The following is a 22,803-nucleotide window of genomic DNA, read 5'->3' as shown; positions in this document are numbered from 1 at the left end:
ATGTTTAGGATAGACAGCAGAGAGATCAACATGGAGAAGCAGGTAGCCATGAAAAGTAGAGAACACTTTTGCTGTAGGGAGACACGTTAAGACTAGTATTCTAGAAGGATGAGAACAAATGGGTTGAAACAGCTCTTCATCCGAATGTAGCTCATCAAAGATAACGTTGAGACATACTCTGGAATAGGGCAGAGCAGCAGCATTATGGTTGAGCTGATATGTATGGAGAATGAATTAGTAGGATGGGAGGGTAAGGGGGGCTTAGGCCTTAGAACAGTCGTGGGTGAGTGTTTAAGTAGCAGGTAGGCTGAGGTAGGGAGCGGAGGCTGGCGGTGTTATGGAGGAGGAATTTATGATGGAGAGAATCTTGGAAGAAGCTCAGCATGGGGTGGAATAACACTGGGGTAGCAGACAGTCTGCGTTCCACAGCTGCTGCCTGACCTGCTGAGTATCTCCATCATTTTCCCTTTTTATTATCGCAGACAATCTGGTTCAGCCCGAGTTGGTGACCAGGGAGGGGAACGGAGTTTGTGATGGGGACTGAAGATGATTGCTTTGCTCTTTCCAGTGCTTAACTGGAGGAGATTGTGACTCACCCAAGGCTTGATGCTGGACTATCAGTCGGATAACACAGGTACTGGAAGGCTCTCGAGAGGTGGAGCTGGGTGTCGTCAGTGCACATGTGGAAACATGTCCAAGGATGATGTTGCCAAGGGACAATGTGTGGAGGGACAGTGAAGGCATGCAAGCTAGAAAAGATGCCATGTCTTGAGGAAATGATGCAGGAAGAGAAATCATTGTGCTGGCTATGTCAGATAGATAAGCTATTTTTTCATGCATTATTTGGATGGAGGCAGCACTGGCCGGGCAGGCGTTTATTGTCTATCCTTAGTTGCCTCAGAATATGATGATACAAACCAAGTGGCACCTTGGTGTGGACCTGGAGTCACATATAAGCCAGGCTGAGTAAGGATGAGAGCTGTGCTTCCCTAAAGGGACATTGGTGATCCATTCGGTTTTTTTGTGACAATCTGACATCATCATGGTCACTTTTATTCGTGACAGCTGTTTACAATTCTCAAACTGGCATGGTGGGATTATGGTACTGAATGTTCCCAGCCCTGGAGTGGCAGGCTTGGAGACGGGGGAGTTGGAGGTGGGGGGAGTGGGGGGTGGGGTAGAGGAAGCCAGGAAGCTATTGGGGAGCTACGTTGGGTTGGCTCCCGCTGCCAGAAAACTTTCCCAGGGGCAACGGGAAAATAATTGGTCCAGGCCTCTGGGTTCCTAGTCCAGCATCATAACCATTGTATTACCCTACCCCCGGTGCAAAGTTGCTTTGTTTTCCATCTTTGTTTTTGTGAAAGAGGAAGGAAGCATGTTATAGATGCAAAATGTAACGATTCACTGGGGACAGTGCACCGTAATATCAAGCCCCACTGCTCCTCAAGCCATGACAAATGAGAAAAGCTTAATCAGGCCACCAAATTGCCCCAATTTTACCTAACTGTGTAATATAATTTAATTTAGATTAACAGAATAAGAGCACCAGGTTTATAAACTTAACAAATAGATAACTGTTTACTAAACAAATTGTTTTTAGACAATAACAATAGAAAGAAATATGAACTGCTAACTTTTAGCTCTATGACTTACTCTACCCCTTTTTAATCCTATATACAAACACACACACATAAGACACACAAAACAAGGGGCAGAATTTTGCCCTTGATGGTTGTGCAGGCCCCACTGGCTCGGCGGGGGGCGGGCAGCCGATCGCCACTGCCGAAACGGGGCTCGCCGCCATGTTAAGTGGGCTGGTCAATTAAGGCCCACCCAGCAGGCCACCCAACGGGAAGCGCTATGCGTGTCCTGTGCAGGGGTGGGGGAGGGATTCCCCAACTGTCAGAGTGTGCTCTTTCATGCATACGCGCAAAAGAGCGCACATCTCCCTGAGACTAAGTGCTGTCTCAGGGAGATCACTGAAAGTTTTTTAAACATCAAGAATAGGCAAATAAAAAATTTATTAACATGTCTCCCTCATGTGACGATGTCACAAGAGATGGGACACGTTAATAAAAAGGACATAAAGTTTATTAAACATTTTTAAAACAGACATGAAACCTCATCCCGCCAGTGGATGAGGTTTCATGTTTTTTCTATTCCCCGCTGGAGCTCCTGGCCTGCCCGCCAGCCTTAATGTTGGACGGGCAGGGCATTAAATGAGCTTAATTATCCTGTCAATGGCCTCAATTGGCCAATGACAGGTCGGCGGGCGGACAGCTGATTTCGCTGTCTGCCCGCCTTTCTCAATATTTAAATGGACTGGGATGACGTCGGGGGTTCTTCCCGACGTCATCCCGTGTCGGCAAGCGGGCCCCGCCCCCAACTTGCCAACGGAAAAATTCTGGCCAAGGATTTTAAGGGTGAGGGGAAAGAACAGTTCGATAGCACCAATCCAGAGTACAGGGTTAGATGAGTTGATTTTGCTTGAAGTCTTCCAAGTTCTTTGCAGACCTGTGCTGCTGACACGACGTGATGTTTCAGCACTTCCAGCCTGTAGTTTATTAGTTGAAAACCTGCTTTTAACATCTCTACTAGTGATTTCTCAAAAAACAGGATACGGAGATATGACCGATAGCCAGCTAATTACTATTGTAGTATTGCCAGTTGAAGGTAGGTTGGGATCCTTCTGCTGGCTACTGCTGTCACAAAAACCCTGGTCACCTGGTCAGCAGTCAATCAAACACCTTCGCTAGCTGGTTATCTCTTAAACATGACCTTTCTGGCACCATCATCCAACCTGGCACATATTGTTCTAAGGAGTAGTGACATTGTAGATCTTCTCTTCCTGCTTCAGGGAACATTTTTTTTTAAAAGTGCAGCCACTGTAGCTTTTTAAAGCCCCAGTACAATCTTAAAGCCAAAATCCAAAAAATATAAAATATAGGCTCTTTACAAAAAAAAATAGAAAGAAATTGAATGGACTCTTGATTCAGTGGGGAATGGAGGGATGTGTGTTGAAATGAGAAAGTCGGCAGTGTCCGGACTGGGTTCTGATGCAATACCTGAGAGATAACAGAGTGAGTGGGATGGGTGTTTCTCATTCTTAACCTCATGTTCTCTAGTTATTCATGATGCCGTCTTGAATACAACTGAGGAGCTAGCCTAACCATTTCAGGGGGTGGTTAAGAATCAATCACATTGCTGTGGGTCTGGGCTCACATGTAGGCCAGACTGGGTAAGGATGGCAGATTTCCTTTCCTAAAAGACATTAGTGAACCAGATGAGTACTTATGACAGTTTAATGATATTTTATGGTCACCAGTAATGAGGCCAGGGGATGGTATTTTTGTGAAGGAGATGGGAAACATGAGTCTGGAAAGTTCCTTACCCCACAAATACTCGTTAAGGAGGCCTCTGCACACCATATTTTCTTTTCAGGAAGGCAGGGCAGGATGGAAGCAGGCCCGAGGCAGTAACAGAGATAGGGGGAATGCAAGGTCAGCAGGCTAGAAGGCCACCTCTATTTACTGGGACATTGGCCCAGGTATAATGATGAATATCAGACCTTCAACCCCCTCACTACTCACCTCCCACCCACATCATATGTCCCTCATACTCCCCATGCCCCTCCATGCCTCCTTTTACACCCCATGACCCCTCATACCCTCATGCTTCCGCATGCCCCCTGAAACTCTCCGTACCCCCTCCTTGTTCCCTCCACTTATCCACCATAGTCACTCACTCAGTAGTTACTAAAGGCAAACCTCAGAAGCTATGTAATAGCAAAGAGAAGCCTTTGAAATGGATGTGAAAGTGAATTAAACTTCTAACAATTTAATAGAGCTGCCACTCAAAAAAATTTCATTTTGAAAAAAACTCCAGAGCCATTAAAACAAGTCAACCCTCTCAAATGACCATTCAGTTGTAAAAACAAACAAACATCTATTCACAAACCATGTCAAAGACAGATAACCCTTTAATAGCCTTATAAAATTGTTAAACCGTGTATACAATCATCTGCTGAGCTAAGTGGTTCTTGGGCTTTTGAAACTCAGCCCAGAATTCATAAAGGGGTGCTTGAGGGAAATGAATGTACTATCACCAAGTTTGCAGATGACACAAAAATAGGTGGGAAGGCAAGTGGTGAGGATGACACAAAGAGTCTACAGAAGGATACAGACAGGTTAAGTGAGTGGGCAAAAACGTGGCCGACAGAACATAATGTGGGAAAATGTGAGGATATGCACTTTGGCAGGAAGGATAGAGGAGCTGAATATTACTTAAATAGAGAAAGATTGAAGAAAGCTGCAGCACCGAGGGATTTGGGGGTCCTTGTGCATGAATCCCAAAAAGCTAGCATACAAGTTCAGCAGGTAATAGGTAAGGCAAATGGAATGTTGGCCTTTATTTCAAAGGGAATGGACTTTAAAAATAGGGAAGTCTTGCTAAAACTATACAAGGCACTAGTTAGACCACACCTAGAATACTGTGAACAGTTTTGGTCCCCTTACCTAAGGAAACATACACTGGCATTGGAGGCAGTCCAGGGAAGGTTCACTAGGTTGATCCTGGGTATGGAGGGATTTTCTTATGAGGAGAGGTTGAGTAGGTTGGGCCTGTACTCATTGGAGTTTAGAAGAATGAGAGGCGACCTTATTGAAACATAACATTCTTAGGAGGCTTGACAGAGTAGATGCTGAGAGGTTGTTTCCCCTTGTGGGTCAGTCTAGGACCAGAGGGAATAATCTCAGAGTAAGGGGGTGCCCCTTTAAGACAGAGATGAGGAACAATTTCTTCCCTCAGAGGATAATGAATCTGTGGAATTTTTTACCGCAGAGGGCTATAGAAGCTGGGTTGTTAAGTATATTCAAGACTGAGATAGACAGATTTTTAATCAGTAAGGGAACCAAGGGTTATGGGGAAAAGGCAGGAAAGTGGAGTTGAGGATTATCAGATCAGCCATGATCTCATGAAATGGCGGTGCAGACTCGATGGTCCGAATGGCCTACTTCTGCTCCTACGTCTTATGGTCTTATAGTCTCAAAACTAACCATTACAGGCCCAAAAAATGGAGTTTATTTAAACTGAAAGAACAGATGTTTTTCTATTTTAAAGCAAATAGCCTGTCATCAAAGAATTTCAAAAACAGATTGCTGTTCTCTTTCTCGTTCCCCATTCGGGGTTTGGGTTCCCCCGTGGTTCACTGCTCCTCTAGGGTGCAGTGAAACACTTCTACTTACAGAAGGGTCCCCACTCACATTGTAGGGTGGGTTGGGAGGTTGAACTCCCGCCCCAACAGTGGAGCCAGCAAAGGCAGAAGTACTGCCTGTGGGCTGGCTCTCTGCAACCTTACCCAAAGCTGGCAAAAATCGCCTGAAATGGGAACGGGGGCGGGAACTCCAGAACAGTCATTTTTAAAGGCCTCCTGTGTCAGCTCGGCTCGGCAAAAATCCAGGCCTAGCTTTTTATTCCAACTTTATTTAATAACTGACTTTAAATTCCTCAGCTGCTGTGTTAGAAATTTTACTCATGCCTCTGAATCACTAGTTCAGTAACATAACCACGATATGCTACTACATTAAGGTGATGACAAAAGCATACACATGCCTCACCCAATTGCCCTGCTCCAGTGAGATATTTTGGCCTTAATTTTTGTCCCCTTGCAGAAAGACTATGAGGATCGCATTGTGTTTGAGTCGAAAAATGGGTCATTTACTATTCGCCTGCGTGCTTCTCTGCCCTCCCATGACCTGCAGATCCCTGGATTGGTAGTCTTGCCAGCCTGTGGAGTCTTCGAAAGCTCAGAGTCCACATTTTACTTGCACAACAATAGGTAAGGCCTGAAGACCATCGGAACATAAGAACAGGAGACGGTTATTCAGACCCTCGTGTCTGTTCCACCATTCAGTGAGATCACGGGTGATCTATATCCTAACCTCATCTGCTTGCCTTGGCTCCGTATCAGTTTATACCTTCATCTACCAAAAGTAAATCTCAGATTTTAAATTATAAATTGAGCTAGCATCTGCTGTTTTTTGTGGGAGAGAGTACGGTGGCGTAGTGGTAATGTTATTGGACTAGTAATCCAGAGACCCAGGTTAATGATCTTGGGATATGAGTTCAAATCCCGTCATCAATTGTCATAAAAATCCATCCAGTTCATTAATGCTCCTTCAGGGAAGGAAATCTGCCATCCTTACTTGGTCTGGCCTACATATGACTACAGATCCACAGCAATGTGGTTGACCCTTAACTGCCCTCAGAAATGGCTGAGTAAGTCACTCAGTTCAAGGGTAATTAGGTTGGGCAACAGATGCTGGTCTTGCAGAGACAACTACATCCCATCAAAGAATAAAAAAACGCATTTCTACCGCCCTGTGCTTGAAGAAGTGTTTCCTAACTTCTCTCCTGAATGTTGAACGTTTGAGCCCTGGCTCAAATTTTAAGGATATGTCCCCTTGTCCTAGTCTCCACTACCAGGGGAAATAGCTTCTCTCTACCTCCCTAAAAAACGTAATCAAATCCCACCTTATTGTTCTATTTCCCTATACAATACAATAGTTTATTTAATCTCTCATAATCTAACCCAGCAAACCCTGCTAACATTCTAATGAATGTCGCAATGTATTCCTACTTTAGCTTCTGTGATCCACTTGCTTAAAATGTCACATATTGTCATTCTGAAATGTTTCCCCCTAATTCTTGATAATCCACCAGGTGCAGATATGATCCATTTGAAATTAATTAAAAAGCTGCAGCCTTGAATGAGAACTTGAGGGTTACCAATGGTTGAGTTCTAACTGTGATTATGCCTCCTCAAGTATAAAATCCTCATCCTCCTGTTAAAATCCCACCATAGCCTTGCCTTACCCTATCTCTGTAACTTCCTCCAGCCCTCCAAGAATCACCCCAAGAACCCTACACTCCTCCAATTTTGTGTATCCCCGATTTGCCTTCACCACATCCTTGATGACCAAGCCTTCAGCCGTCGACAACCCAAGCTTTGGAATTCCTTCGCTATATCTCTCCACTTCTCTCTCCTTCATAAACGTGCTCCTTAAGACCTACCTTTTTGACCAAGCTTTTGGTTTCCTGCCCTAATATCTCTTTATGTGTCAAATTTTGCTTAACGAACTCTCCTACGAATCATCTTGGGATGTTTTACTATGTTAAAGGCACTACATAAATGCCAGCTACTGTTGTTACTATTAATGCTGACATTGTTAACTGTCTTTACAGTCAGCTTTCAACACGCTTCCATTTGGAAGTGCCCAGCCCATTCTTCCTAGTACCATCTAGTGGCATACTGCCACCATGGGATGACTACAAGATCAAGGTTATGTTCCAGCCCCAGATCCCTAAATTCTTTGATGCGGTTGCCATCTGCAAGTTTGGAGATGATGAATCTGAGAAACACATGATGCTGCGAGCATTAGGTGAGATCTAATTACATCAACATTCAAACTTTACAATAAAGAAAGAAAAAGGAAAGGAATTGCATTTATGTAGTGTCTTTTGTGATCTCAGGACCTCGCTATTTTTGTTTTATTTGTTCACGAGATGTGAGCATCGCTGGTGAAGCCAGCATTTCTTGCCCATCCTTGATGTGCCTTTGCAAGGTGGTGGTGAGCCGTTGCCTTGAACCAGTGCAGTCCATCTGGTGCAGGTACACCTACGGTGCTGTTCAGAAGGGAATTCCAGGATTTTGACCATTTATGGTGAGAGAATGGTGATATGGTTCCAAGTCAGGATGGTGTGTGACTTGGAGGAGAACTTGCAGGTGGTAGTGTTGCCATGCATCTACTGCCTGTCACCTTCTTGGTGGTGGAGGACACGGGTTTGGAAGGTGCTGCCAAGGACCCCTGGTGAGTTGCTAAAGTGCATCTTGTAGATGGTACACACTGCTGCCACTATGTGTTGGTAATGGAGGAGGTGAATGTTTAAGGTGCTGGATAAAGTGCCATTCAAGCAGGCTGCTTTGTCCTGGATGGCGTTGAGCTTCTACACTCATCCAGGCAAGTGGAGAATATTCCATCACACTCCTGACTTGTGCCTTATAGATGGTGGACAGGCTTTGGGGAGTGAGGAGGTGAGTTACTCTCCCCAGAATTGCCAGCCTCTGACCTGCTCTTATAGCCACAGTATTTAGATGGCTGGTTCAGTTCAGTTTCTGGTCAATGGTAATCCTCAGGATGTGGATAGTGGGGGATTCAGCGATGGTAATGCCATTGAATGTCGAGGGGAGATGGTTAGATGGAGATGATCACAGTCTGGTACATGTGTGGTGCAAATTTTACTTGAGTATGATGTGGGATCAAACTTGGGGCTGTCCAGGACTATATTGGACTATAAACCATAACATTCTGACTTGGGAATGAGGATACAACTATTTGAGGCACAACTGATGCCAAGGAAGAATTTTATTCATTTTGGTGTTCTAACCACGTTCTTCTGCTCCACAGCCAAATACCCTCATCTCTTGGTGAGTGAGAAAGGTGAAATGTCCCAGGCATCTGGGCAGGAGGATACAAAGAGCATCCTAAACTTTGGGCACGTTGCTATTGGCAGCACAGCTGAGAAGTATATGGAGATTCATAACTACTCGACGGTGAGTATTTCCAGCGGTAGATTTGGCAAATCATTGGTGGGCAAGATCCAAGATTTTGTTCTATTCAAACTTTGCTGCACTTTTGCTTTTCAGCAACTGTCAACTTGAATTTATATAGTGCCTTTGATGTAGTGAAACATCTCAAAGTGGTTCACAGGAGCATTATCAAACAAAATTTAAAACTGAGCTACATAAGGAGATAAGGACAGGTGGTCAAAGTCATAAGTTTTGAGGACCATCTTAAAGAAGGAGAGAGAGATAGGCAGACAAGGAGAGAATTCAAGAGCTTAGGGTCTAGGCAGCTGAGGGCACAGCTGATGGTGGAGTGATGGATCGGAGATGTGCAAGAGATATGCTGAGTATCTGGTCATTTCCTTGCTAATGCAGATGAGAATGCCAGTGCTGGAGAATGGAATGCCCTCCAACTATGTGCACACAATGCCAATCTCAAATATCCAAGGCCATGAGTGTGCTAGACAGAGTGTAAAGCTCTTTCTTGGCATTGTCCCATCAAGCACTCCCAAGTCAAGTACAAGTACAAAGTAAAAGTTTTTACACAGTGAATTGTTATGACCTGGAATGCAATTCCTGAAAGGGTGGTGGATGCAGATTCAATGGTAACTTTCAAAAGGGAATTTGAATAACAATTTTTAGGGTTATGGAGAAAGAGCGGGAGAGTGAGATTAATTAGATAACTCTTTCAAAAAGCCAGCACAGGCATGATGTGCCTAATGGTCTCCTTTTGAGCTGGAAGGTTCCCTAATTCTCACCCATTAGGTACTGTCAGGCCAAGCAGAGAACAGGTCCAGTTGCCTGTGTATTGTTCCAGCAAGGATCAGATATGGCACGGGTGAGATAAAAAAAGGAAAGGTTTACATTTATATAACTCAACCTCAAAATGATTTGCTGCCAAAGAAGTACTTTTGAAGTGTTGTCACTGTTCTTGTGTTGAAATGTAGATGCAGAGTAATGCTTCCATTACAATGTCTCATAAAGTACACTCTGATGAACCCCCTCAACACAAACCACATCAAGCAATTCCAGGTCACAAATTAAATACTTTGCCAGTAATATTATCATGGCGGGCTGCTCTTTGTAAACACTCCCATTACAGTTGCCAAGGGTCATTTTACAGAATAAGATTGATTTTAGAGCTCAAGAATAGGCCATTCTGTCCAATGCATCTATGCTGGCATTTGTGCATCACATACACTTTTATCCCTCTTTGTCTAATCCTATTTTTATTCCTTTCTCTCCATGATGTCTCATTTGAAGGAGGCTGCTCCGACAGTGTGATGCTTCTCCCTGTTTTGTGTAGCAATAGCACAAGCCTAGTTTGGACAGTTCATATCCACAGCCCTTTGACCCAGAAACAGGAACAGCAACAGCCAAGCTGACATACTTTTAATGGGGAGACACCCTTAAGGCCAAGTTACCAACTCCCCTGGTCTTCATCCCTGTCCCCTTGACCTTTTCCCACCCCCAACCCTCTGTCCCACCCCCCTCTCTTTCCAAGTCAGTCGATCAGGAGCTGACTTTGTCACAGCATCAACACTGAGCATGAACAGTGGCTCTCAGCTGTCAAGCAGTGCCACCAACTGGCACATTTGAGTAAATGTGACTTTTTGTAAAAGTGCATGTTGAAATTCTTCTGTAATTAATCGCTATGAAATTCCTTTTTCCTTTTCATTTACCACAAAAGTGAAGTAACCTACAATGCTAATAACGTGCCTGCGTTTTATTAATTCTGTGTAATTTTTAATTCCATGTAATGTAATACATTGAAAACCTGCTACAATCTTTTACTGATAAAAGTTGTCCAAATCGTTCCTGTTGATTTACTGTCTTGTGCGAGCCTTCTATTATGGTCTGACACCCCCAGTGCAGTACTGTGTGAGCACTGTACTGCCGGAGGTGCTCTCTTTTGGCAGAGAGAGTAAACCAAGGCCTCATCTGCTACCCTCTCAAGTGTCCAGACCAATATTTATTCCTCAACCCAACCTCACTTAAACAGAATATCTGGTCATTATCTCATTGCTGTTTGTGGGATCTTGCTGTGTGCAAACTGGCTGCTGTGTTTCCCACATTACAACACTTTAAAAGTACGCCATTGGCTGCAAAACACTTTGGGACATTCTGGGATCATGAAAGGCCTGAATAGATTCAAAATCCCTATTTTTTGTGACTGCATGAGGATGCAGTGGCAGCATGTATATATCACATTGAGTTATATTCTTGCAAGTTTTCAGTGGGTTCCTACAATTAAGGTGTTTTCAACTTGTTTTTTGTTAGTTTTGTCATTAAGGAGTGGGATTAGGCCTGGGAAACACATTCCATTTGGGGCACTGATTGGGGCTTAAATAGAGTGTACAGCTCTCTCTGAATCACCAATATAACATAGCGAAGCCTCAGTCAAGTAAGAGCCTTTATTTGCTGCAGCAACACAACTTTTTAATACCTGTCATTCAGTGGTTTTTGTAAGGGTAGATACAGTACATTTATTATGAACACAGGTTTCACAAAGATGTCTTGTATTCCCTTGAGATTGAGGGGTGAACTGTTTGAGATGTTTAATGTTTTGATGGAGTAAACATGGAGAAACCATTTTCTCTGGTGAAGGAAGTCCAGAACAAGGGGATGTAATATAAAATTAAAGCTAGGCTGTTCAGGCACAAAATCAGAAAGCACTTTTTCATACACAGGGTAGTGGAAATCGAGAAATCAAGTTCTCCAAAAGGCTGTTAATTCTGAAGGTCAGTTGGAGGTATTAAGACTGAGATGGAATAATTTTTAGGCAAGGGTGTCGAAGGATATGATGCAAAAGAGGGTGAATGAAATTGAGGTGTAGATCAGCTATGGTCTAATTGTTTGGTGGAATAGGCATGAGGGGTTGAATCAATTACTTGTATCAAATTTGGAGCATAGAAACAGGCCATACGGCCCATCTGATTTATGCTCCAAATGAGCCATCTCCCACCCTATGTCATCTCACTCCATCAACATATCCTTCTATTGCTTTCTCCCCCATGTATCTGTCTAGCTTCCCCTCAACCTTAACTACCTCCTTTGGCAGCTATTTTCATAATCTGGCTACCCTCTGGGTAAAGAAGTTTCTCCCAAATTCTTGATGAGATTTATTGGTGGCTATCTTATATTTATGCTCCCAGTTCTGGCCTTCCCCATGAGTCATGCTCTTTGACTCTCTGAGTGAGACTGCCAACTTAATTGCGGGGCATTATAACTCACAAACTAAGAATTGGTCAAACTGAATTGAAGAAATAGCACTAAAGATTTGTACTCCAAAACTAGCCATGTCCCTAGCCAAGCTGTTTCAGTACAGTTACAATACAGACATCTATCCAGAAATGTGGAAAATTGCCCAGGTATGTCCAGTCCACAAAAAGCAGGACAAATCCAACCCTGCGAATTACCGCCCCATCAGTCTACTCTCGATCATCAGCAAAGTGATGGAAAGTGTCATCAACAGTGCTATCAAGCGGCATTTACACCTGCTCACTGACGCTCAGTTTGGGTTCCACCAGGGTCACTCAGTTCTTGACCTCATTACAGTCTTGGTCTAAACATGGACAAAAGATTTGAACTCAAGAGGTGAGGCGAGAGTGACTGACCTTGACATCAAGGCAGCATTTGACTGAGTATGGTATCAAGGAGCCCTAGCAAAACTGGAGTCAATGGGAATCAGGGAGAAAAATCTCTACTGTTTGGAGTCACACTTAGCACAAAGGAAGATGGTTGTGGTTGATGTAGGCCAGTCATCTCAGTTCCAGTACATCACTGCAGGACTTCCTCAGGGTAGTGTCGTAGGCCCAACCATCTTCATCTGCTTCATCAATGACCTTCCTTCCATCATAAGGTCAGAAGTGGGGATGCCCCCTGATGATTGCACAATATATTCAGCACCATTTGCGACTTCTCAGCCATTGAAGCAGTCTTTGCCCATATGCAGCAAGCCCTGGACAACATTCAGACTTGGATTGATAAGTGGCAAGTAACGTTCGTGTTACACAAGTGCCAGGCAATGAGTAACTCCAGCAAGAGAGAATATGATCATCTCCCCTTGACATTCAATGGCATTACCATCACTGAATCCTCCACTATTAACATCATGCAGGTTACCGTTGACCAGAAACTGAACTGGACTAGCCATATAAATACTGCAGCTACAACAACAGGTCAGAGGCGGGGAATTTCGCAGAGGGTAACTCACCTCCTGACTCTCCACAGCCTGTCCACCATCTACAAGGCACAAGTCGGGAGTATGATGGAATATTCTCCACTTGCCTGGATGAGTGCAACTCCAACAACACTCAAGGAGCTTGACATCATCCAGGACAAAGCATCTCACTAGATTGGCACCCTATCCACTACATTCAACATTCACCCCCTCCACCACTGACAAACAGTAGCAGCAGTGTGTACCATCTACAAGATGCATTGCAGCAACTCATCAAGGGTCCTTCGACACCAACTTCCAAATCCATGACTTTTATCACCTCAAAGGACAAAGGAAGCAGATGCATGGGAACACCTCCACCTGTAAGTTTCCTTCCAACCCACACTGTCCTGACCTGGAAATATATCGCCGTTCCTTCACTGTCACTGGGCCAAAATCCTGGAACTCCCTTCCTAACATCACTGTGAGTGTACCTACACCACATGGACTGCAGCAGTTCAAGAAGGCAGTTCACCACCACCTTCTCAAGGGCAATTAGGAATGGACAATAAATGCTGGCCTAGCTAGCAAAGCCCACATCCCATGAATGAATAAAAAAAATTTTTAGGCTCTTAAAGCCAGCTGCTGGAGGGATGCTTTCATTTCATTAGCTCGGGAAAGATTTAAGTACAGTTGTCAAGATTAAAATGCCAATAGGTGCCATACAAATAGTATAAATTTGAATGTGAAATCCATTATGCCAATTTTTTTAGCTGCTGTTACTTCTTGCCCTCTGTTTGCCAGGTGAACACTTCGTTTCGAATCATGCAATTTGAGCGCCCTGCACCTCTTCATTCTGAATTCACGTGTGAGGTCAGGGAGGGAACTGTCCAAGCCAGCAGCAGGTACCAGGTCCTCATCATGTTCACGCCACAGACGGTTGGCACTCAGAGCGTCGATTACTTCCACGTGACACGGCCCTGCAACAGCTCTACGTCAGTGCTGAAGGTGATCGGATCATGCAAAGGTACAAACTGTTTGCAACAGGACAAGGCCAAGCTGAGGCAATACAGAAATCAGCAAAAAGCAAGTGGGCTTCCTTTAATACCCCTCCCCTACCCACCGCAACCTCACCACCTCCCTGGCTGTAGCCCTGATCTTGCATCTTTCTCTGGTTTCTCTCCTATCTCCCCATATGCCCTCTCTGAGCTCACCTTGTCCATGAGACCCACCTATTCGATCCTGTTCCCACTGAACTGCTGAGCACCAACTTCCCCTCTGGCTCCATATTAGCTTCTCTGTCTTCAGGTGTGGTTCCTCCCTCCTTCAAATCTGCCGTCATTGGGCCTCTCCTCAATAAAACATCCCTTGACCCCACTGTCCTTGCAAACCACCATCTCATCTCCAAACTTCCTTTCCTCTCCAAAGCTCTTGAACGTGTTGTTACCTCCAAAATCTGTTATACACTATTGCTATACACTATACACAGCACAGGGAGAAGCATAGCACAGTCAGAGACACCCTCCCATGAATGAGACACGAGGGGGAGAAAGGAATAGAAATTTACGCATAAACACCAGCAAAGGCCTGTTGGGCAGAATGGCTTATTTCCTGGAACTCCATGTTTGAATCTCTCCAATCAGGTTTTTGCCCCTGCCAGAGAACTGAAACAGCTCGTATCAAAGTCAAAATGACATCCTATGTAACTGTGGGCTGAATATTAGGGTAAGGCTCGACCCCCCCCCTCACCACCCCCAAAGCAAAGCTGGCATGGAGGCAACACATTAGTGGGTGCTGCGCTGCCAGGACTACAAGAGGAGGAGGAAGAAGTCCTGATGGATTTCCCAGAAACAGCTAAGTCTAGAGTTTTGGGCAGGGAGGGTTTGGTCAGGTCTGAGTGAGTGGGTTTAAGGTTGCCAGTGGGTAGGAAGTAAGGGGCGGGTTCTATCTGGGTGGGGCAGTCCCTCGGTCGGCAAGGGGCAGCCCCCAGAGATAGAACCCCACTTCCTTCCAAACCTTGAAGAGATTATTTTAAAATTTGGGCTGCCCACTCCCGCCCAACTGACCACGCCAAACATTTTATAGTGTGGGCAGTGTGTTATCAGGGTCAATTGGCTTGGTAGCAAGCCTAATTGACCCTTGATTATTTACTTAAATATGGCAGGTGGGCTGCTGATTTCAGCACTTCACCCCAGTATTATGGTGGTGAGCTCAGTGCTGGGTGTGAAAGTGATGGGGTCCCATTTTACGTGCCCCCCCAAATAAAACACACCCAAGGGCATGTAAAATACAGCCATGTGACAAAAGTAAACTTTCCCTCCTCGTCCTTCTCAACCTGTCTGCAGCCTCTGACATGGTTGACCACGCCATGCTCCTCCAATGCCTCTCTGTTATCATCCAGCTGGATGTATCTGCTCTCACCTGGTTCCTTCCTTTTCTACCTAATCGTAGCCAAAAAATCACTTGCAATGGCTTTCTTGTCCCCATACCATTACCTCTGGTGTCTTCCAAGGATCTGTCCTTGTCCCCCTCCTATTCCTCATCTACATGCTGCTCCTTGGTGACATCATCTGAAGGCACAGAGTTACTTTTCACAGGTACGCTGATGACACCCAGCTCTACCTCTCTCAGCTCCTCCACTGTTACAAAATTATCCAACAGCCACTACTGGATGAGCAGAAATTTCCTCTAGTTAAATATTGGTAATACTGAAACCATTGCTTCATTCCCCGCTCCAAACTCTGTGTCCTAACTACCAACTCCATCCCTCTCCCTGGCAATAATCTGAGTTTAAGCCTGTCTGTTCAGAACTTTGGTGTCACACTTGATCCCAAGGTGAGCTTCTGACCTCATAATTGTGCCTTCACTAAGACAGCCTATTTCCACCTCTGGAACATCGCCTGAAACCCTCAATCATGCCTTTGTCACCTCTAGACTTAACTATTCTAATGCACCCCTGGCTAGTCTGTCACATTCTCTCTTCTGTAATCTTGAGGTTATCCAAAACTCTGCTGCCCGTGTCCTAATTTGCAGCAAGTCCTGTTCCCCTATCACCCCTCACCGGTGCTCGCTACTTACATTGGCTCCTGCTCCAGTGCTGTCTGGATTTTAAAATTCCCAACCTTGTTTTCAAATTTCTGCATGGTCTAGCTCCTCACTACCCCTGTAATCTCCTCCAGCCCCACAATCCTCCGGCTTCTTGTGCACCCCCAATTTTAATCGCTTCACCATTGGTGGTCATGCCTTCAGTTGCCAGGACCCCAAATCCTAGGATTCCTTCCACCTGTCCATCTCTCTTTCCTCCTTTCAGACACTCCTTAAAACCTACTTCTTTGACCAAGCAATTTCTCCTTATGCGGTTCGGTGTCATAATTTGTTTTATAATGCTCCTGTGAAGTGCCTTGGGACCTTTCATTACGTTAAAGGCGCTATAAATTGTTGTTGGACAAGTTATAATTTTTAAAAATGAAAATGCTAATGGGATGTTGGTCTTTATCTCAAGGGGCTGGAATGTAAAAGGGCAGAAGTTATGCTACAGTTGTATAAGATCTGTTTAGATTGCCACCTGGAGAACTACCTTCAATTTTGGGCATCATATCTCACCCAGGAATGATGTATTGGTCTCGAAGAGGGGGTGCAGCGCAGATTGACCAGAATGGTACCAGGGCTTAAACAGTTGAATTATGAGGATAGATTGTAAAGACTAGACTTGTATACTTTTAAGAATAGGAGACTAAGGGGGGAATATTTTTTAAATGTTTAATGTTAGCGTAGAGAGAAACTATTCCCTTTGGTGGAATATCCAGTGGAACAAGGGAGCACACCCTTAAAATTAGAGGTAGCACTTTCAGGATGTCAGGAAGCACTTATTCACACAAAAGGTAGTGGAAATCTGGGACTCTCTTCCCCTGAGCAACCAATGAGGCTGAGCATCGAATAAAAATGTCCAAGTTCAGTTTGATATATTTTTGTTGAGTAAGGGTTCCAGATATTAGTGATTTAACCGAGTTTAAATTCCTTAGCTGCTAAGGTGGGGACTTGAACGCATGTCACTTTTTTGCTTCTTTTGCAAATTACTTTAAATCTGTGCCCTCTCGTTCTCGGTGCTTTCACGAGTGGGAAAAGTTTCTCCCGATTGATTCTGTCCAGACCCCTCATGATTTTGAAATAGGATCAACCCTTTTGAATTGGTTTTTGAATTTACTTTTGAAAAACTGAACTGAGCCATTAGGTGGCAGTCTATTCAGATTGTTCGACTGTGCAGGGAAACTCAACCCTATTTTTTTACCCAGTGTCTCTGCATGTGCTGGTTCAGTAGGGAACACTTGATGACAGTAAGGAATAGGAACTCTGGCTGAATTTTAGAGTTTCTGATGCTGTGAGTTAACATCTTCAGGAGACAAGGGTTGAAAATAAGGAGAGAAAAATATTAAAGAGAAAGACAAAGAAAGATTTGCATTTATATATCACCTTTCAAGGCTTCAAGACATATCAAAGTACTTTACAGCTAATTTGCACACAGCAAGGTCCTACAAACAGCAATGGGATAAGGCCCAGATGATCTGTTTCTAGGTGTTGGTTGAAATATAAATATAACCCAGGGCACTGTAAGGAACTCAGCAGGTCTGGCAACATCTGAGAAGAGAGAAACAGAGCTAAAGTTTCATGTCAAAGTATGACTGTTCTCCAGAACTGCAATTTGAAATGTTAGCTCTGTTTCCCTCTCCACAGGTGCTGCCAGACCTGCTGAGTTTTTCCAGCATTTTCAGTTTTTATTTCCATTTCCAGCATCCGTAGTACTTTGCTTTTATATTCGTGGAAAGAACTCCCTAGCTCTTCTTTGAAATAATGCAGTGGGACCTTTTACGTCCACCTGAGAGAGCAGACAGATCCTCAGTTTAACATATCGTCTGCAAGATGGAAGCCTGGATTTTCACTGAGTTGGGATGATTCAGGAGCCATTTGAAAAGGTTGGGTGTGTCCCAATTCTGGGATTTTCACCCCCATTCCCGGGTTGTCTGATTTTCAGGAAGACCAAATGCAGGCTGGTTCTTGTCAAAAGCCTGCACCTGGTACTCCGACCTGGCCAGTTCCATTGCGAGGATAGGCATGTCGTACTCCTCCGCAATTTTCATGGTGTTGGGCCAGCTCTTCAAAGAGTCGTGGTTCACACCCCTCAGACAAATCATGAATCCTCGTCTGCATGTGGGGTCCTTTGAAAAGGTAAGTTCAGAAGGTCCCCCTCATGGCCCCTTTGCCAAGCTGTGCCCTGTACCCACCTCCTATAGCACCTCATTACCCCTATGCCAAGCTCTGCCCTTCCACCCACCCTGCCTTGGCTGAGAGCCCAGACAACCATTATTCTTGTTGAAACAGCTGCGCCCCAAAGAAAACATTGCTTGATTGACAGCTCAGGCTCTCTGGTCTCTGTAGTCAACTTCACAATGTTTATTTGCACAAAGGTAAGTGTTTTCTAGGGCTTGTGGTTTTTTCATTGATATTTGAAAGGGTCTGTATGATTGACACTTTTATTGTCTTCTAAGTGAAATTACTTTTTTAACTTAGTAAAAAGTTATGAATGAATGACTTTTTAAAACTTTATTTTACACCTCCTACTGTCACTATAGGCTGCATTAGTCCTATACAGTGTGTAATGGGTCAATGGGCAAGGAAGTGGCATAACTTGGCATTGGGGGCATGATAGGCCATAGGAGGTGGATGAGGTGGCATGGATGGGACATGGGGAGTGTTTGGAGGGTGATGTGGTGGGAGGGTGAGGGTTGGACGAGTTTTAATTGGGACGAGGTCGACCACTGAGGTAGTCCTTTTGAACAGCTTGCCTTGGCACCTGACAGCCGCTGTGGCTATCTCCAACTTTTTCCGGGTCAGCTGGCTTGACTTCAGCCCATTCCCGTCCCTTGGCAATGGATTGCTCCCTGGCAATACCTTTATGGGCACTTTCTCCCAAGGCGGGCGGGCCGAGTTGGGAATTTTCTTGCCTCCTGCTACGCGCCTCGAGGATGAAAATTCATGCTGGCATCTCTGACAGTGCAGCGCTCCCTCAGTATTGCGCTGGCAGTGTCTGCCGGAATTATATGCTCAAGTTCCTGAAGTCAGATGCACAACCTTCTGATAGAGTTGGGAGTGCTACTCGCAGATTTATGGCTAACACTCTACACAGTCAACTCAATCCTACTTTTACAGGGGCTGCGGGTGCACTTCCTGTAGAGGTAACTGGATAACGATAAGGAGTGGGAAGCCTGCCCAAATCATAATGTTCCTGATGCTGTGGGTCAGCACCTTCAGAAGAGGAGAGACAAAAGTTTGGAGAGAAAAATAAATGATTGAAAGAAAATTCATGTTGTTCTTATGTTCTTGTTCCAGGTCCGGTGGTGTCGCTTGCAGACCTGAAGCTGACTTTCGGTTGCGTGTTCCTTGGCGAGACAGTGACTTATGCTACCGAAATCAGTAACACGTCGGATGTACCAACCTTTTACCAGTTTGAAATTGATTGCAGCCAGAGCGTGTTTGTCATTGATCAGCCATGTGGTGTTCTGGGAGGGGAGTCCACGCAGAGGTTAAAGGTGACATTCCGACCCTCCCATCCCATAAACTACTACAGAAGGGTGGCTTGCCTCATCCACCATCAGGTACAGTGCAACCCACGGTAAAACATAGCATGGAAAGCCATTTATAAAAGTCATATAAATTGAGAAAATCTAGTTAACTGAACAAGGTTCACGATATTAGATTGAGCATGAAAACAAAAATACTAACATTTATTTGGCACCTTTCAAGACCTCAGGACAGCTCAAAGCGTTTTACAGTCAATGTAGCACTTTTGAAGTGTAGGCATTGCTGACCCATGAGGCCATCATTTATTTGGGGTGTAATTAATTAATCATTCCATGAATTGGTTTTTAATAATTCAGGGGTTCCCAAGTAGTCTATCTTCTCTCTTACTCAGAATCTTAATCATATAAGTAACCTTCTACATTTATCATAAGAGCTTATGTTATGTTTGTTCAACCTTAGAGATGTCTTGCAATTTGGGCCTTGGATTTTTACCATTTTCTATAATGATTGAAAGTGTACATGGCCATTTTGATACCCCTTATTGGTACTTGGATCAATGCCACATAGTTTGTTCGTGTAGTTATATTAGTGTTGGTACAAATATGCAAGCCATCAGCTTTTTAACTTATGTATCAGTTTGTCAGCACTCATTCAATCATGTAAAGGGCAATAAAGGTCATTGGAAATAATCAGATCATTCTGGAAGTCTGATATAGCCAATATTTTCTTCCATTGTTGGTTATTCAACATTTTAAGATGAATTGATGGTTTTTGAGAATTGCAATTACAAATGTTTTTATTTAGTGTTATCGCCAAGTAGGTTATTTGTAACTAAGCTGAGAAGGGAAGGAATGAACAAACTTGGATTTGTGTAGCACCTTTTACGATCTCAGGATATCCCAAAGCACATGAAGCATAGCCAAGTGGGGGTGATACTCAGGAATGACTGACATTATGAAGCAGTTTATAGAAAAAGTCTGCAGCTTCAGGAGAGGAGACACAGAGGAAATCAGAGGGCTACAAGAGGAAAAAAAAATCTCTACGCAGTTGCACACTCCTTTAATCTACCAACTTTGAACTGAAAGGCTTAATGATTTTTCCAAAATCCCACTGCAGCATCAAGTCAGTTCCATCAATCAAAATGATCTTTTTTAAATACGTGAAGTCATTCGCCAGTGGTTTAGTACAATACAGAAAGTGGCCATTCAGACCAAATGGTTCACATGAGCCTCTTCCTACTTCCTTCATCTTTATCAGCGTATCTTTGTGTTCCTTTCTTCCTCGTGTGCTTATTTAGCTTCCCCTTAAATGCATCCGTGCTGGTTGCCTCAATCACTCCATGTGGTACAAGCTCCATGTTTTAAACATTCTTTAATAGGATTACACAGTATATAAGGCACAGAAACAGGCCATTTGGTCTGTTCCATGCAGGCATTTCTGCTCCACTTGAGTCTCCTCCCATTTTTCCTCATTTAAGCCTATCATCGAAATCCTCTATTCCCTTCTCCCTCAGATGCTTGACTAGCTTTTTCTAAAATGCATCGATACTATTTGCTTCAACCGCTCCCTCTGGTACCCAGTCTCACATTCTCATCACTATTTGGGTAAAGAAGTTTCTTCTGAATTCCCTATTGGATTTCTTGGTGACCATATAGATGTAGGAGCAGAAGTAGGCCATTCGGCCCATCGAGTCCGCTCCGCCATTTCATGAGATCATGGCTGATCTGATAATCCTCAACTCCACTTTCTTGCCTTTTCCCCATAACCCTTGATTCCCTTACTGATCAAAAATCTGTCTATCTCAGCCTTGAATATACTTAATGACCCAACCTCTACAGCCCTCTGTGATAAAGAATTCCAGATATTGACTACCCTCTGAGAGAAGAAATTCCTCCTCATCTCTGTTTTAAATGGGTGCCCCCTTACTCAGAGATTATGCCCTCTGGCCCTAGACTCTCTCACAAGGGGAAACAACCTCTCAGCATCTACCCTGTCAAGCCCCTTAAGAATCTTATATGTTTCATTAAGGCCATCTCTCATTCTTCTAAACTCGGATGAGTACAGGCCCAACCTACAAAACCTCTTCTCATAAGAAAATCCCTCTGTGCCTGGGATCAACCTAGTGAACTTTCCCTGGACTGCCTCCAATGCCAGTATATCTTTCCTTAGATAAAGGGACCAAAACTTCACGGTATTCTAGGTGTGGTCGAACTAGCGCCTTGTATAGTTTTAGCAAGACTTCCCTATTCCTATCTTATATTGATGGCTTTTAGTTGTGCTTTTCCCCACAAACATTCTCTCTGTATCTACTCTATCAAAACCTTCCATAATTTTAAAGACTTCTATTAAGTCAACCCTCAGCCTTCTTTTTTCAAGAGAAAAGAGACCCAGCCTGTCCATTCTTTTCTGATATGTATTCCCGCACATTTCCTTGTAATTCTTCTCATACCTCTCCAGTACCCCATCTCTATTTTATTATATGACAACCAGAACTGCCTGCAGTACTCTGTGGTCTATCTAAGGTTTGATACAGGTTTAACATAACTTCTCTACTTTTCAGTTCCATCACTGTAGAAATAAAATCTAGTGCTTGGTCTGCTTTTCTCAAGGCCTTGCTAACTGTGACGCAACTTTTAATGATTGATGTATTTGTACTCGGAGATCCCTTTGTGCCTCTATCCCACCTCGACTTGCACCTTCCAATTCATAAATGATCTCTTTATTCTTCCTACCAAAATGTACTACCTTACATTTATCTATGCTGAACTTCATTTGCCAATTATTTGCCCATTCTTCAAGTTTATTAATATTCTGTAATTTATTGCAGCCCTCCTCAATATTGATTATTCCATCCAATTTGGCATCATGATGTCATCCATAAATTTAGAAATTGTGTTTTTGATTTCATAGTCCAAATTGTTAATGTGAATTATAACAGCTGTAGTCCCAGCACTAATGGTTGTGGAGCACCACTTCCCACATTCTGCCACTAGCCTTTACTTCCACTCTCTGTTTTCTGTCTTGAAGCTATCCATTTTGCCATTTGTCCCCTGACTCCACATTCTCTGACCTTATTCATTAGCCTATTAGGGGGCACTTTAACAAAAGCCTTTTGAAAATCCAGATAAATTACGTTGACTGCATTACCATTATCTATTCTCTCTGTTATCCCCTCAAAAATTCAATAAGGTTGGTCCAGCAAGATCTTCCTTTTTGAAATCCATGCTGATTATTCATTATTAAATTTTTATTTTCTAGGTGTTCTTCTTTTCTTTCCTTTTGTAGGAATTCTATTATTTTATCTACCACTGAATTTAAGCTGATTGGTCAATAATCCCCTGGTATATTCTGTCCCCCTTCTTAAAAATAGGAATTATTAGCTATCTGTCAATCCTCTAGCACTGCACTTTTTTCTAATGAATTATTAAACACGTATAATGTG

General features: G+C 43.7%; 2 protein-coding genes across 2 annotated transcripts in view; one reads left to right on the top strand and one right to left on the bottom strand.

Moving 5' to 3' along the window:
• LOC144686882 (tubulin alpha-1D chain) overlaps nucleotides 1-22,803 on the bottom strand; it is a 917,839-nt gene that overhangs the window by 521,517 nt on the left and 373,519 nt on the right. The window lies entirely within an intron of this gene.
• cfap65 (cilia and flagella associated protein 65) overlaps nucleotides 1-22,803 on the top strand; it is a 152,032-nt gene that overhangs the window by 6,304 nt on the left and 122,925 nt on the right. Inside the window, exons 4-8 of the mRNA XM_078552783.1 lie at nucleotides 5,670-5,836; nucleotides 7,243-7,439; nucleotides 8,466-8,611; nucleotides 13,590-13,812; nucleotides 19,170-19,435. Coding sequence (XP_078408909.1) covers nucleotides 5,670-5,836; nucleotides 7,243-7,439; nucleotides 8,466-8,611; nucleotides 13,590-13,812; nucleotides 19,170-19,435 — 999 coding nt within the window. The remainder of the gene's footprint in view (nucleotides 1-5,669; nucleotides 5,837-7,242; nucleotides 7,440-8,465; nucleotides 8,612-13,589; nucleotides 13,813-19,169; nucleotides 19,436-22,803) is intronic.

This window comes from Cetorhinus maximus, chromosome 11 (assembly GCF_964194155.1).
Source record: "Cetorhinus maximus chromosome 11, sCetMax3.hap1.1, whole genome shotgun sequence".
NCBI classification, from domain to species: Eukaryota; Metazoa; Chordata; class Chondrichthyes; order Lamniformes; family Cetorhinidae; genus Cetorhinus; species Cetorhinus maximus.
The sequence above is the reverse complement of the archived record's forward strand: the minus strand, read 5'-3'. Positions and strand labels throughout refer to the sequence as shown.